At 37.3% G+C, this 14,800-nt stretch overlaps 1 protein-coding gene across 3 annotated transcripts in view; it reads right to left on the reverse strand.

Moving 5' to 3' along the window:
* The window catches only part of MTHFS (methenyltetrahydrofolate synthetase), a 253,028-nt gene that overhangs the window by 140,373 nt on the left and 97,855 nt on the right, over positions 1-14,800 (reverse strand). Inside the window, exon 3 of one of the 3 annotated variants that reach the window (XM_069098672.1) lies at positions 3,389-4,753. The exons of 1 other annotated variant lie outside the window; for it this stretch is intronic. In XM_069098672.1, coding sequence (XP_068954773.1) covers positions 4,530-4,753 — 224 coding nt within the window. In that variant the 3' untranslated portion in view covers positions 3,389-4,529. Of the gene's footprint in view, positions 1-3,388; positions 4,754-14,800 lie in introns of those variants that run through there. One more of the 3 variants, XM_069098674.1, reaches the window with a different exon arrangement.

A 14,800-nucleotide genomic window follows, 5' to 3' on the forward strand; every position in this document is an offset into this window, starting at 1 on the left:
GAGTAACATGGTTGGGGTAACCAAAGAAGAGCAGGGGAGGATTGGGATCTATGAAGACTTGCTACAGCAAAGATAAGCATTACTAGAGAGGCTAAAAAGCCGAAATTGGACTGTCAAACTCACATTTCTCTCTAGGCTCCACTAGGGTATTTCTGCTACATGTGGAGAAATGTTTGTGTGAAAAGGACAGCAATAGACTATTTCCTTGGTATCCCAGCAAACATCTCTAAAAGCAAGTCCTTTTAATTCTTCTCTGAAAGTTGGCTTAGTTAGGCATAGTCTTTAAAATCTGTCCTGATCCCAGGGACATCACTGATACTGAATCTCATTTCATAAGCATTATTACCTTTTTTTTTAAGGGTCACAAGTACATGACCTGAGCTGAACTTAACAATTTTCAGAAATGGCTATATATGAAACTGCAGATTGTGTCTTTTATCACAATACTTTTAATTACTGTACATATTCAGTTTTATTATCCAATTATGGATAAGATTAAAGTTCATCAAGCAACTTTCTTTATGTGAATTTCCTGCATTTCCAAAAGATCAGTATAACATTAAAAAGCAAATGAAACTGTCAGCTACAGATTATAAAGGTTGATTTATCATCTACCTTCCATTGGCAGCAAAACTGGATACAATATTTTCCTTTGATGTATTCATTCTGCATATACAGTATGTTGTATATCTTTTCATTTCAGCATTGAAAAAATGCCATTAATCCCCAGTGGGAATCATAATCTCACTAAGGGTAGACTACCTTGAGCTCTGTACCACTGATCCTGTTTGTTACACAAAATGAATGAGGGAGGACCCACTGTTTCATGAAATTACTTTTAAAATATTTACAGTTACCCTGACCCACCACGACACCTAACTTTTCCTATAAAATAAAGCATCAATATAACAAATATTGTCATTCATAAGACCATAGGATCATAAGTTGAGGAACCATAAAGGTCATTTAGTCCTCTCCTTCTCTACCTGCATTCATTTTACAGGTAAGGAAATTGAGCTGAAGATAAAGTGACTTGCCCAAACTCATAGAAGTAGTGACTAGGACAGATTTTGAACCCAGGTCTTTTGGCTCTAAGCACAACTTCCACTGGGGAAGCATATGAGATTTGATCATACCAGGGTCAGATCATGTCTTCTCATCTATTTCATCCAACAATTCAAACATTGTTTATTGAATATTTACTGTGTGTATAATACACATCACTATACCAACCAGTGAGATGTGCATGATGTATGCAGTTTAATCTTACCTTTCACCAGTTATTGACTGCTTCAACACTAGATCACAGTGTTAGACCTAGAAGATCATCTACCTCAACCCCTTATTTTACATATTAAGAAAGTGAAGGCCAGAGATATAGGGTCCCACCACATGACAGTGGTAAGTATCAAAGTACCATTAGTACATGGTAGTGATAATCTCCTGCAGTTGGACAGCACCCAAAAGTTTTCTCATCGCTTTCTTATACATCATTTCATTTGAGCCTCCTGGCAACCCCATGCAGTAGGTAGGACTGATGCTAATAAACCCAGAGAGTACTGTGTTTTTATTTATTTTGTTAAACATTTGTTAACTACATTTTAAGCTAATTCAGGCCACACCTCCAGGCAGCAAGTTTGATAAATGTGGTGTAGTAGATAGATTGCTGGCTTTGGAAACAGGAAGATCTGAGTTCATATTTTGCCTCAGCCATTTACTGGCTATCTGATTCCAGGAGAACCAGGTTTGTATTGTAAATCTTAAAGTATTACCTAAACACTAGCCATCCATCATCATCATCATCAACATCATCGTAATCTATTGATAACATTGCCCTGACCTGCCAGTTTATAAATCCTGTCTAAAAAAAATAAATAAAGCTAGACTGTTATGACTTGCTCTTGATGATACCATACTGGTTTCCTTGTAATTACCATTTTGTTTTCTAGTTGCACATTTAACTATCTCTATAATGACCCATTCTAGAATTTCTACCATAAACACCAACTTCTCATTCTAGTGCCTTAAGACCGCTGATATTTGCACTACATAGATGGGCCCGAGTTGTGCAGACAGGTCATGTACATAAAAAGATAAACAACCAAAGAGGTTATAATTAGTATCACCTGCTACATTAAAGATGGCAATTTTTAAAAAGGTTATAACAGAAGAAAAATTATGCACATCTACAATCATGAGGGGGAGGGTAGGTTGGTTTGGCTCATATGAAGAAAAATACTAGTAAATTATATTGACTTCTCAAAATTAAGGTAACACAAGTCGTTTCCCAATGGATATTGCTTAAAGTATTTTAATATGGAGTTCACAAAGGAAGAAGTCCAAGCTATAACAGTCATTTAAAAATTTTTTCAAATAATAATAAAAATACAAATTAAAATGACCCTAAGATTCTACTTCAAATATATCAAATCGGCAAAAATGAAAAATAACAAACGTTGTAGAGGCTGGGAAAGACACACTAATGAACTGTTAGCAAAGCTGTGAATTTGGTCCAGCCATTTTGGAAAGCAATTTGGAACTCTACTTCAAAAAGTCACCCAAATGTATCTTTAATCTAGTAATTCCATTTCTAGGTATATAAAGCTCAAAGAGAGCAAAGAGAGAAATGTCCCATATGTACAAAAAATATTTATAGTAGCATTATTTTGTTGCAGCAAAGAATGGGAACTAAGGGGGCAGCCATCAACTAGGGAATAGCTGAATAAATTATGGTGTATGAATATAATGAAATACTATTACAGTATAAAAATTATGAAAAGAATTGATCCATAGAAACCTGAAAAAATACATGAACTGATGCAGAGTGAAGTAAGTACAACTATAAGAACAATTTATGCAATAACATTTTTTAAAAAATCAACTTTGAAGGACTTAAGAACTCAATTAATACAATGACTCATCACTACATCAGAACACTGATGAATCATGTTACCTACTATGTGAGGGGATCAAGGGACAAACTGCAATAGATATTTTCTAATATAGCCAAGGTCAGACAGTCGGTCAATAAGCATTTATTAAGTGCCAATATGTGCCAGTTACTGTGTTAAGTGCTGGAGTATGGATTTGTTTTGCTTCACTATCCTTATTTACAAGAAATATAAGAAGTGGTGACTGGTGTTTTAATTTGGGGGGAATCTGGTAGAAACTAGTGATATAGATGACAAAAAAAAGATGGTCATTTTAGCATTAAAAACACAAAAGAGAACAGAGATGCAGATGGAGACACTGACACAGGATAACGTTCAAACTAAAATGCAAGTTATAAGTAATAAATTCATGGTTCATGTAAAAAAAAAAACTTTCATTCATATGCCAAAACCCCCACCCAAGAATTAAAGTTAGCAATAAAAATTTCAGATTCAATCTGTAGCAAAAAAGTTTTCTGACAATGTTTTAATTATTTTTTTAAAAGCATCAGCATTGAAAATTTATAATTACAGTGTATTTAATGTTAATATTTACAGTCTAAATAATTAAAAATATCAAATAGTGTTGAATTACTTTTTTTTAACCAACAGCCTTATAGCTATAGGGTAGTTCCCTTATCCAATGCCCCTACTTAACTTTCTCTGCAACATGTCTGTGCTCTTTCTACATGAAGTCTCAAATCATATACTATCTTCTAGGCCACTATGAACAAATTATTCAAATAATGCTACTTTTAAGTTATTACCACGACACAAAAAAGATATTATTTCCCAGGTGAAATGTCATCAGCCAACTTTCAACTTAAGGCAAATTATATTTCCAAGTTAGAAACCCCAAATAAATGGAGCTGAGTTTATAATCAATATAACACCAGAACTTGGCATGAGATTCTAGAAATACTAACAGGTAGCTTTCTCATAATGAGGCATTTAGGGACTAATCATGGTGAATTACAGTATTAAGCTGCAAAACCAATGAGCAATTTCTGGTGCATCCTACATCACTTTAGCCTACAAAAGCTATGAAGTATTTAACCCAAATTTCAGGTTGGGGGAACAAAGAAAAGGATTAATAAAGTCATGATGAATACTATTAGCCCTTTATAAAGTCTGACCCAGAAACAAACATCAACAAAGCAATTAATATTTATCAAATCTTCCTATGTATCTTAGGGATTGAAGTGGAGCCATTAAAGGACATGTTAGAACACAGCAAAATCCTTGTTCTAAATGAGTTTAAATTCTCTTCATTATGCAAGTTGGACCACAGACTCTCATTCATAATTTACATTTCAAAGGGAATATAAAATTGTCATTTTAACACCAGGAAATTAGGAAGAAAAATCACTAAATGCAATGTTCCCCTTTAACTAATATTCTATTATCCACATTGCTAAAGATTTTTAACTAATATTTCATACTAAACCCTTTCTAATTACACTAAAGTCAATCCAGTTCTTAATTATACAAGGGTAGAGTTGCAAATGATTTTTGGATAGGAGAAAAGAAATGCATTTGATTTTACTCAAGTACAAAACCCAAATCATTCCAGAGAGTTGTCACTGGAAGCCACAAAGTTTATTTGTCTTCATAGAGTACTTCATCTATTTTCATATCATTTTCTCCAACTGGCACCGCACCACAGATCTGCTCTTTGAAAGCCAAAGCAATTGTATAAGCCTTTCTTTCTTGGTGCTGTAAGCACTTCTTCAGGTAGGTGTCATAGTATCCCTTCCCCCTTCCCAGGCGGTTGCCCTGTTTGTCAAATGCAAGACCTGGCATGAAGATGAGATCCAGACCCCCTATTAAAAAAAAAAAAAGAAATGAAAAAGAGTTAACAAATTTAAAAATAATGGATTATTTTAACCCTGCCATGTTATTAAAGGAAAAATATGTATAATTTCACTGGAATATCTGATTGTTTGCAAGTAATTCTACATAATGTTTATCTTAAACCTAAAAGGCTGGTTCTTTGGCTTTTCTCTTTCAATTCAGGCAATTAAATTTGAATGTCTATTAAGAACCTATGTTGGAGCGGCTAGGTGGCACAATGAATAGAGCACCAAACCTGGAGTCAGGAGGACCTGAGTTCAAATCTAACCTCAGACACTTAACACTTACTAGCAGTGTGACCTTGAGCAAGTCACTTAAGCCCAATTGCCCTGCCCCCCCTCCAAAAAAGAAAAAAAAAAGAACCTGCTGTGTGCAAAGCACTGGAGATACAAACACAAATCCCACTACACACAGACTGATGGGAGGTGTACAACATCTACACAGAAAAATGTGTAGTAAGAAAAAGCAGTGCACAACAACTAGGGGTAGAAGAGGGAGGTCATGGATAAAGTGAGTCTAGAAAAATAAAAGAGAAAGAAATGAGGAGGGAGGGGATTCCATGGATGAGGGGCAGCCCATGAGAATGAGAAGGGCTAGAGGCAAATTGCTGGGTTTGGGGTCCAGAGTCAGAACACAGAGGACTCAAAAGAAATAATGTAAAATAAGGTTAGAATGATGGGCTAGAGTGGGATTGGGGAAGGTCTTAAATTCCAGACAGAATCATTTGCATTTTCTCCTAGAGACAAAAGAGAAAACCAAAGGTCTTCGAACAGGAGTCACATGATTAGATGTATGTCTAATTGTTTTGGCAGCTCTGTGAAGGATGGATTAGAAAGGGGAGAAAAGAAACAGGGAGACTACTACATTAATCCAGACAAGAAGTGATGAGAGCCCCAACTAAGAAAGCAGCCATCTTGTGAGGGGGAAAATAAGAGAATGGATGCAAAAGATGATGTAGGTATAACCAACAAATATAGGCAAATGATTGGATGAGGAGCAAGGGAGACAGAGGAGTCAAGGAAGTGATAAACCAGGGTGACCTGGAAAATAGTGGCACCATCAAGAGAAATAAGAAAGTTTGAAAGAGGAGCAGGTTTAGAAGGAAAGATGTAGCATATGCATCTCAAACTAAATAGCTACAAAACAATTCATTATCAAATCCCACCTCTGACAATTACTACCTGCATAAGCTTAGGCATATAACTTAGCCTCCCTAAGCCTCTATTTCTACAATTGTAAAATGGGGGAGTAGACCATATGACAAGTGAGGTCCCTTGCAATTCTTGATCTGTTATTCTCTGATCTTTCCCTATAAATCTATCTCTTTTTGTAAGGTTTTTCAGTTACTATTGAAGGCACCACCAACCTTCCAATTATACAGGCTGAAAACTGTGGTGTCACCATTCACTCCTCATTCTCCCTGACCCAGATGCTGAAACTGAGAAGAAGCAATCAGACTGGCATGATGAGAAACAAGAGATAACAAAGGTACAGATACTAAGGAGGGTAGATATATTCAGGAAAAGGGAAGTGTTCAGCACTGTCAAAGGTCATGGAGGATAAGGACTGGGAAAAGGTCATCAAATTTAGTGGGTACAAAGATCACTGGCAACCCATGAGAGACCATCTTCAACTAAACAATTAGACCAAAAATGATATTGCAAGGAGTTGAGAAGTGAGTAGGTGGGCAGTGAAACAGTGGTGGGAGAAAGGGTTTTCAGGGAGAGGAAGAAGAAATAGATGGCTGTTGAGAGGATGAAAGGGTTAAATGAAGGTTTTTAATGGTGGGGGAACCCTGAGGATGTTTGTAGTCAGAGCAGAAGGAGCCAGTACTCAGGAAGAGATAAAAAATGAGAGAGAAGATGATCAATGGGGCAATATCACAGAAATGACAAAAGATTACAATTAAGGGCACAAGAGGAGTAAACTTTAGCAAAAAGAAGGGACATATCTTCAAAGACTAGCGGAAAGGACAGAATGGATGAAAATTAGAGGGGTGTTGAGGTGTGGAGTAGAGAAAATGAAGAAATTCGTGATGGATGGCTTCAATTTTCTCAGTAAAATAGGAGGCAAAGTTGTCTGCTGTGGGTGGGAGGACAGAGAAACCTGAAGAGAGAGGAAAAGATTTGGAAGAGTCACTGGGGATGAGAGGTAGGGAAAGGAATGATTGAGTCAATAAAGGAAAAATAAAAAGATTGCTATGCAACAGTGATAGTCCATTTGAGAATAGGTAACATAAATCTATATTGGACAAAGTCAGAACGGTTCCATTAATTTTTCTGCACTTCTTCAGCAGCTTGGGAGTAGAGAAAGAGAAAATCAAAGGTGCCTATTGTGACTTGAGATTGAAGATTAGTAGAGTGTGAATGGGTCTAAAACAAGGGGTCAAGTGAGTTAAGGGTGGAGAAGAGTGCAAAGATGAATTGGTTAAGTAAAGGATCAAAATAGTGAAGGAAAAGAAGCAAGGCCAGTACAGGGGGATGATAGAGAAACATGGGGGAAATGAAGGAAAAAGGATAAGCTTAGGAGAAAGGCAGAAAGAGAGATGGAAAGACAAGCAGTTATGAAAAAAAGGAATTAAGCATTGAAGAACACAGGGGTTGCAGAGTTTGAGGTAAGGTGTAGGTTGAAATTGTGACTATGCTTGTGGATGACTGAGGGGAAATGTAGATGTAGGTCTTGGAAGGTCAAGGTTGATGAAATGGAAGGGTCAGGTCCATGAATATCAAAGTCCCCAAGATAAAGGGTAAGATTTGAGGAGGAAAGGATGGCTATAAGCCAGGTACTGAATTCCTTAAGAAAGGAGGGAGATCAAAGAAAGAAGATCCCTTAGGGGCTGCTACAATAGCACAGTGAATAGAGCACCATCCCTGGATTCAAGAGGACCTGAGTTCAAATGGGGTCTCAGACAGACACTTAACATAAAACTAGCTGTAACCTTGGGCAAGTCAATTAAACCCAATTGCCCTACCTTTCCCCTTCCAAAAAATTAAAAATTAAAAAAAAAGAAGAGGACTTATATGTATAAAAATATAGCAGCTCTGTGATGGCAAAGAACAAGAAACTAAGGAAGTGTCTATTAATTTAAAAATGGCTAAACAAATTGTGGTATACAAACATAATAGTAATACTATTGTGACGTAAAAATTATGAAAGGGAGAGTTTCAAATGAACCTAGGAAAACTTCTATGAATTTATGTAAAATAAAGTGAGCAGAACCAGGAGAATAATTACATTACCACAACATTGTAAAAATCAACAATTTTGAAAGACTTAAGAATTTTAATCAATGCAAAAATTAACCATGATTCCAGAGGACTGATGATGATAAATGGTACCCATCTCCTCCTCACAGAGAAATGATAGACTAAATATGAAGAACAAGACATGATCAATGTGGCTTGACTATGCATATTTGCTACAAGGTTTTTTTTTTAATTTTTCTAGTGGAAAAGAGGAAGGGAAAGAAAATGAAAACTTATTAATTGGGGCGGGGAGGGAGATGGGAAAGAGGAAGAATAACTTGCCTTAGTCAAGTGTAAGTCTCATTTTTTTCAGAATTACAAACACCTTCCTGATTAAATAGTATATATACTTATCACAACAACTTCTAAAGAACATTTGTCTAAGCTATGATCCTCTGAGTATTCAAAGTATTTACGGCTGTCAACTTGCCTGGTAAATAACTAGTATTAGCTTCCCTTCCTCAAATATAATTTTGGTACCTTAAACAGATTCAACTTATTTCCTCTGGATATTATCATTATGGCCTATTAATTCATTCCAAATTTTAATCATAGAATTATAAACCTAAAGTCAAAATGTACCTGAGAAGCTATCTACTACAATTCCACACCCATATGTTCTCCATTTTGTAGATACAGAAAATAAGACCCAGGAAAGTTAAGTGATTTGCCCAAAGTCAAAAAGGCAGTAAGTGTCAAAGGCAAAATATGAACCTGGATCATAAGTTTAGACAACAACATGATTAGAACCCAGGTCCTCTAATTCCGGATCCACTGTTCTTTCCACTAAAACATGCCGCTCTTTGATAACTTTGCCTGTTACTGACCCATTCTAATGCCCATGGAGCCTTCTAATATCACTGGTACTATTACAATCACTAATAACTCTTGTTTAAAAATATAGCTCCTTACACATATTGTCAGTAAGAATAAAAGGTTTTTTTCCATTCATTACAACCATCATCCAATTGTAATTTTAGACTTCCCTGAAGATAAGAAGGCCAGCCAAGGTGTAGCATTCAAAGTATTTCTTTTAAGGAAAAGGTTCCCTGTAGACAAAACATTTCTTTTAGTCAAAGGATTCTACACCACACCAAAGCACTACATTTCTATAAACATCTCCATAGAACTCCACTCCAATAAAGCCCCCAGACCTATATCAAGAAGAGGATAATTATCCTATCTTATAAACTATAGAATACATTCATCAGTGAGTCATTCAACAGACATTTTTTAAGGCTTACTATGTACCAGGAATTGTGCAAATCACTAGGATGCAAAAAAAAAGAAAAGAAAAAAAGTTTCTGCCTTCAAGGAAGGCAGCCTGATGGGGAAGACAGCTAGATGGAAGGTAATCTCAGAGGGAATGGCACTAGAAGCTTGTGGGCCTGGGACAGAACTCCTAAAGAAGGCTGGATTTAAGCTGGGTCTTCTTGAAGAAAGCTAGAGAAACTAAGAAATGGAAGTGAGGAGTAAGAACATCCAAGGAATGAGGAGACAGCTCTTCCAAAGACACAGAGACAGGAGATGGAGGAGGGAGGGATCTGAGGAATAGCAAGTTGGCCATTATAACTGAAGGCATGGGGGGAGGGGAGGGTTTAGGTGTAAAAAAGACTGGAAATACAGAAAGACTAGACTGTGAAGAGCTTTCATCTTCCTAACTCTAGGTCCAGCACTCTAAGCACAGTATCAGGTATAAAGTAGGTACTTAACAGATGCCTATTGGTTATTTATTGACCAAGTAACAGGGAGGCTGGAAAGAAGGAAGAGTTTGGGGAAAAGAAAATCCATTGTTTGGGGGCATGTTGAGTTTGAGCAGCCTACAGGATATCTAGGTTGAGATGTCCAAAAGGCAGTTGGCAATGTATGACTGTTGATGAGGAGAAAGATTAGAGCTAGATCTAAGATCTGAGAAACATCTGCATAGAAACAATTGAACCCATTGAAGCCAATAAAACAACCAGTGGGAGAGTAAAGGGAAGAGAAATAAGGGCCAATGACATGAGATTTGAGTCACTAACCTATGATATTGGATATGACCTGGAAGAAGGACCAGCAAAGAAGACTGTTCTTCCCCATTCTTACTGTTTTTCTTTTCTTTCTCATCCATTAGTTTCTACTTTTCCTGTTTCCTACACACAACTCAGTTGTGGCATCTATAAGGGTTAGCTTTTATAGCTATCGCCAGTCAATGAAAGTATCCTTTTCCTTCTGTTCAATGAATCAATCCATTAAATCACATCATTTGTAAAATTTGTAGCTTTGCTGCTTCTTAACTATTTTCATCACTTCCTATACTATGGGTTATTTTGGGTTTGTGGCAGTTCTGAATGGTTGAAGTTGCCATACCACTGGATAAAACAGATGTTTTTCTATCTATATACCTTCACAAGTACCAAATACAATGGTTATCAAATATTGAAATATCACTACTTATAACCTTGAAAATAGCTTGCTCACCCAGGATGATAAGCTATACCAAATGAACATAAAAGAAGGATGGTTTAATTTACTTTACTGCCTTATGAAAGCTCCACAGAGGAGACTGAGTTTGGCAAAAATGAATGAATGAATTAATAATAATTTGCGTGAGTAGGTACATTTTTTTACTTATTTAGAAAGTTATTATGAAATTATAAAGTATTTCATATTGAGGACAATTAATGAACCAAGCAAAGCCTAGTTAGACCTAGAAAGCACAAGGGAACATAGCTATTTGTGTAAACTTGTTGGTTTTCAGTGAAAATACTATGATATACCAACAGCATAATTTTTTGCTTAAACCATTTTCAGAGAAATGGGGGCTGGGGGTGGGAGAGAGGAGCAGGGGAGGGTGAAACAAGTCCCAGCAAAGGGAAAGGCAAGGCTCAAAACTAAAGAAAATAAAATAATGGTCAGGGTGAAAAGTAATTTTCTTAATGGAACTGTACTGCTCTATAACTGATAACGTACCAATTCCCCTCAAAGAAGTCATTTTGTTTTACAAAAGATTTGGCCATGGGCCATGATTTGCAATTCTGGATATCTAAAACACATTCATGGAATCTGGGTTCCTTACTTGAATCACATCTGGGTCAGCACAATGGTGTAGCTGAAAGAAACCAAGCCTTGAAGTGGAGCGGCTTGAACTTAAGCTATGGTTTGCCATTTACCAGCTGTGGAATTATGGGTGTGCTCGTGAACCTCTAAGTCCCTGCTTCTTTAGCTGGAAACTGAGGCCCTTTCAGTGGGGGCTATTAGAAAAGAGCTTCATAAAGTGCTATGCAGTTATGAACAGTTATTACTACAGCTGTAATTTAAATTCATTTCTCTACTTAGATGGTGATTCTTTCACATCAGGATCATCCCAAGATAATTGTGGTAAAAGAAAAAGAAGTAGTCTTGAAGTTAGAAGACTCGGGCTCTAGCCCTTGCCATACAGCACCTCTGTTTCAGTTTCCTAGCCTAAAATAAATGGGGATAATAGAGTTTGTACTACCTGCCTCACAGGGTTGTTACAGGAAAGCATCCAGTACAATGTAAGCCTCCTGAGGACAGGGGCTATCTTTGTCCCAACATCTAGCAGAGAGCTTTCCACATAATATATGTACACTGAACTGAACTTAAAACACTTGGTAAACCTTAAGAGTTTTGGGTAATTGCCAGTTGTTGCTATTATTACAACCAAAGAGGTGGCCCACTAAAATGACTTCTTAGTCAGAACCAAGCCCAATTTAATCAACCAAAAAGGATTTATTAAAATGCCTACTCTGCACTGAGGATACAGAAACAATAAATGAAACAGACTCTATTTTATAAGGTGCTTATGTTCTAACAGGAAGAGATAATAACAACATATATGAGCTTATACAGAACAACTATGAAGAGAATAAATGCAAATAAATGTAATGTAGCTACATGTAAGGCGGCTGAAGAGGAGAAGCCCCAGCCCTTGGGAGAATCAGGAAAGTCTTAGTTAGGAAGGAGGTACTTAAGCTGCATGTTGATTAACTCTCATGTGAAGATGACTCAACATCACAAACATTTGGAAAAGTTCATCTACTTTTTTTGTTTGTTTGTTTACCTCAAGCACATACTAAATTTAACATAGTAGGATTGGTACTGCCTTGCTTGTCTGTCTGTCTCCCCTTTTGAACTTCTTTCTGCTAACTCTTTTGGGCAGCTCTTATTATTATGACCACAGCAAGAGTTGGCGCTTATTTTCCTATTTTCTATCTACAGAGGGATTTCAGTGCTGGGCTTGGAAGAAATGAGTAGGTAGAAGGGAGACACTAATTTCTTCAGTGCAGCAGAAAGCTGTTTGATTCATGTCTCAGTCTGCTAGACCAAGGAAGGGATTAAAAGCAAGAGTGAAAGGCTACCAAATCTAAAGACAGTCATGGTTCAGATTACCATTGCTTTGTCTCCTGGTTGTTCTCTGAAAATTAAACAATATCAGAAAGGTATCCTGTCACCAAATGAGTCTGATCAATATGGCCACCACTTCTTCAGAAGATTATTACCTAAAGGGAGTGGGAAAGGAGAGGGATCTACCTATTTCCAACAATGGAGTTACACTGGTAAAATTCAGGTTTGAAGAAAGGACAGGAAATTGAATGAAAAATAAGGTTTCAAGATGGTTCATAAATGTATTACTATTCAACTGGTTTTTCCCAATTCCTTTTTATTTTTTTCAGAGGAAGGAGAGAAAAAGAAAGAAAGAAAGATCAAAAAGGAAATACCAGGTGTATGAAAGCTTGCAGCCTCAGGAGGGAAAAAAAGGATTAGTATCTATTCTTCAGTTTTATGTTACCTTCCCTACTCCAATAGTTGCTGGGGATTCACTCTCCTGAAGTCTGCTCCAGCCAGTCTGTGCCACTGGTTGGGCCACCCCAGTCTGGGCCTGTGGCTCACGCAGGACTGCGCTTGGCTCACAGTCCAGTGCAATAGACCCTTCCTGTCAGCCTGACAAGCTGCCTTCAGAGGGAGGTCTGTTTCTCTGTCACTTTGTGGATTCTGTAGCTCTAAAATTTGTTTAGTCATATTTTACAGATATTGGAGGTGGTTGGTGCAGGAGCTTAAGCAAGTTCCTGTGTTTACACCACCATCTTGGCTCCGCCCTTCCCTACTCCCAACAACTTCTAGCCTACCACATTAGTTCTCAGACGCTTTTCAAGCCTAAAAATGATTGATTTTCCTAGTTCTTTGATGTTATCACAAGGGAAGAGGAAGAATAAAGGTATTTAACTATAAGACTAAAATGTTACACACTCAAACTGTTAGAGGCTATCGGTTTGGTTGAATTTCTATTGGGGTTAATTTCCCCTTCTTTACTGGGGAAGCATGGGGAGGTATTCCCTGATTTTTCTAGCTTTTCCCTTGTAAGTTGGTGGGGGGCAGTTTGAGGGTAAGGAGGTAGTTGGTAAGGGTAAGCATATTTTCTATTTCCTTCTCCTACATCCAATGTATTCAATAGAAAGACCTCTGGTCAGTCCGGTGGGGTACTCCCCCTTCCAAGGAGATCAGAAAAGACCTATCTGATCTTCAAGTTACTTTTCCAGTAATCAAGTCATAATGTTCTTAAATATACACTTGGGTCTAATTCTGGTTTCAATATGTACCTATTGGTACCACAGTAAGCAAGTAAGTAAGTAATTGGAAATTAACTTGTTCCATCTCATGGCCATACTAATGCTTGGTCAGCAGGCTGCCAATAGGGTTTTTCAGTATATTTTCCCAAAGGTACAACCCTGTTCAATCAATGGAGCATATCGAATGCTCCTATCTTACTTTTAAAGGCTTTCCTTATAAAAGTAAAAATAATGGTCAGTAGTGATTAAAAAAAAAAAACGTTTATCCTAAAATTTCAAGAGTATCCTATTTGGAATATGTCATTTCTCACTTTTGAGACTATGGTGATTTTGATCCTGACTTTTTTTTTAAGTTCATTTCTATAGTCTTTGACCATAGAACAAATATGCAGTAATCTATAGGTCGTTTTCTTAACTATTCTATGATGTATCAGGTAGAAGGAAGACTTGGTATAGAGTCCCAACTGTGACACATGTAGGCAGTGTACCCTGGGAAAGTCATTTAACCTCTCAATGCCAGGAAGGCAGTGGCTGATCAGCACTGGTAGAACCTATTTCTTCACCAGGAGTTTCCTAACACTGATAAAATCATGGGTCCAAATGATTTAACTTTACAAAAACAGTTCAATGTGTAAGTCTTTTAGTGAGATTAGTTAGGTCAGTGAGATATGTGAGAAAAGAGGAGTGGATAGAGAGGTGATGAAAATATGCATATAAAAATACATGACTCTTTTTAATCTCCTTCATATAATTAGAGAGCACCATTTTCTCAGAGTGTTATATAGGAATGGTGTTCTTTTCAAGGTGGGGCTTGTAGGCAAGGTAAGAGAACACTATGTTCCATGAGGAAGGGCCCACAGAATGAGAAGGTTAATTGTCCTGTTAACAATGTGCACAAATGTAAATCCACACACCCACAAGAGAAGGCTGGGCAATGTATCTGTGGAATATAAAACTCACAGTTGGTCACACATGTTGCATAAACTACTGTACTAGTAGCTACCCTGATCTGGATTAGTTAGGCTTGATTTTCTCCACCCAACCTGCTCCATGCCCATCATACCCTCCTCTCCTTACTAGTGGTTCAGTCTCCTTAGTATCTCATCCTGTCCAGCAGCATCCTTCCAGTACTTATGGATGTTATGGATCCCACAGAGTGGATTGGGATCCATCCTGATTATCCCTGTTATTGCCATGTCAT

This window comes from Petaurus breviceps, unplaced genomic scaffold, assembly GCF_028583685.1.
Source record: "Petaurus breviceps papuanus isolate PSGF00001 unplaced genomic scaffold, PetGlider_PUasm1.0 37, whole genome shotgun sequence".
Classification (NCBI taxonomy): Eukaryota; Metazoa; Chordata; class Mammalia; order Diprotodontia; family Petauridae; genus Petaurus; species Petaurus breviceps.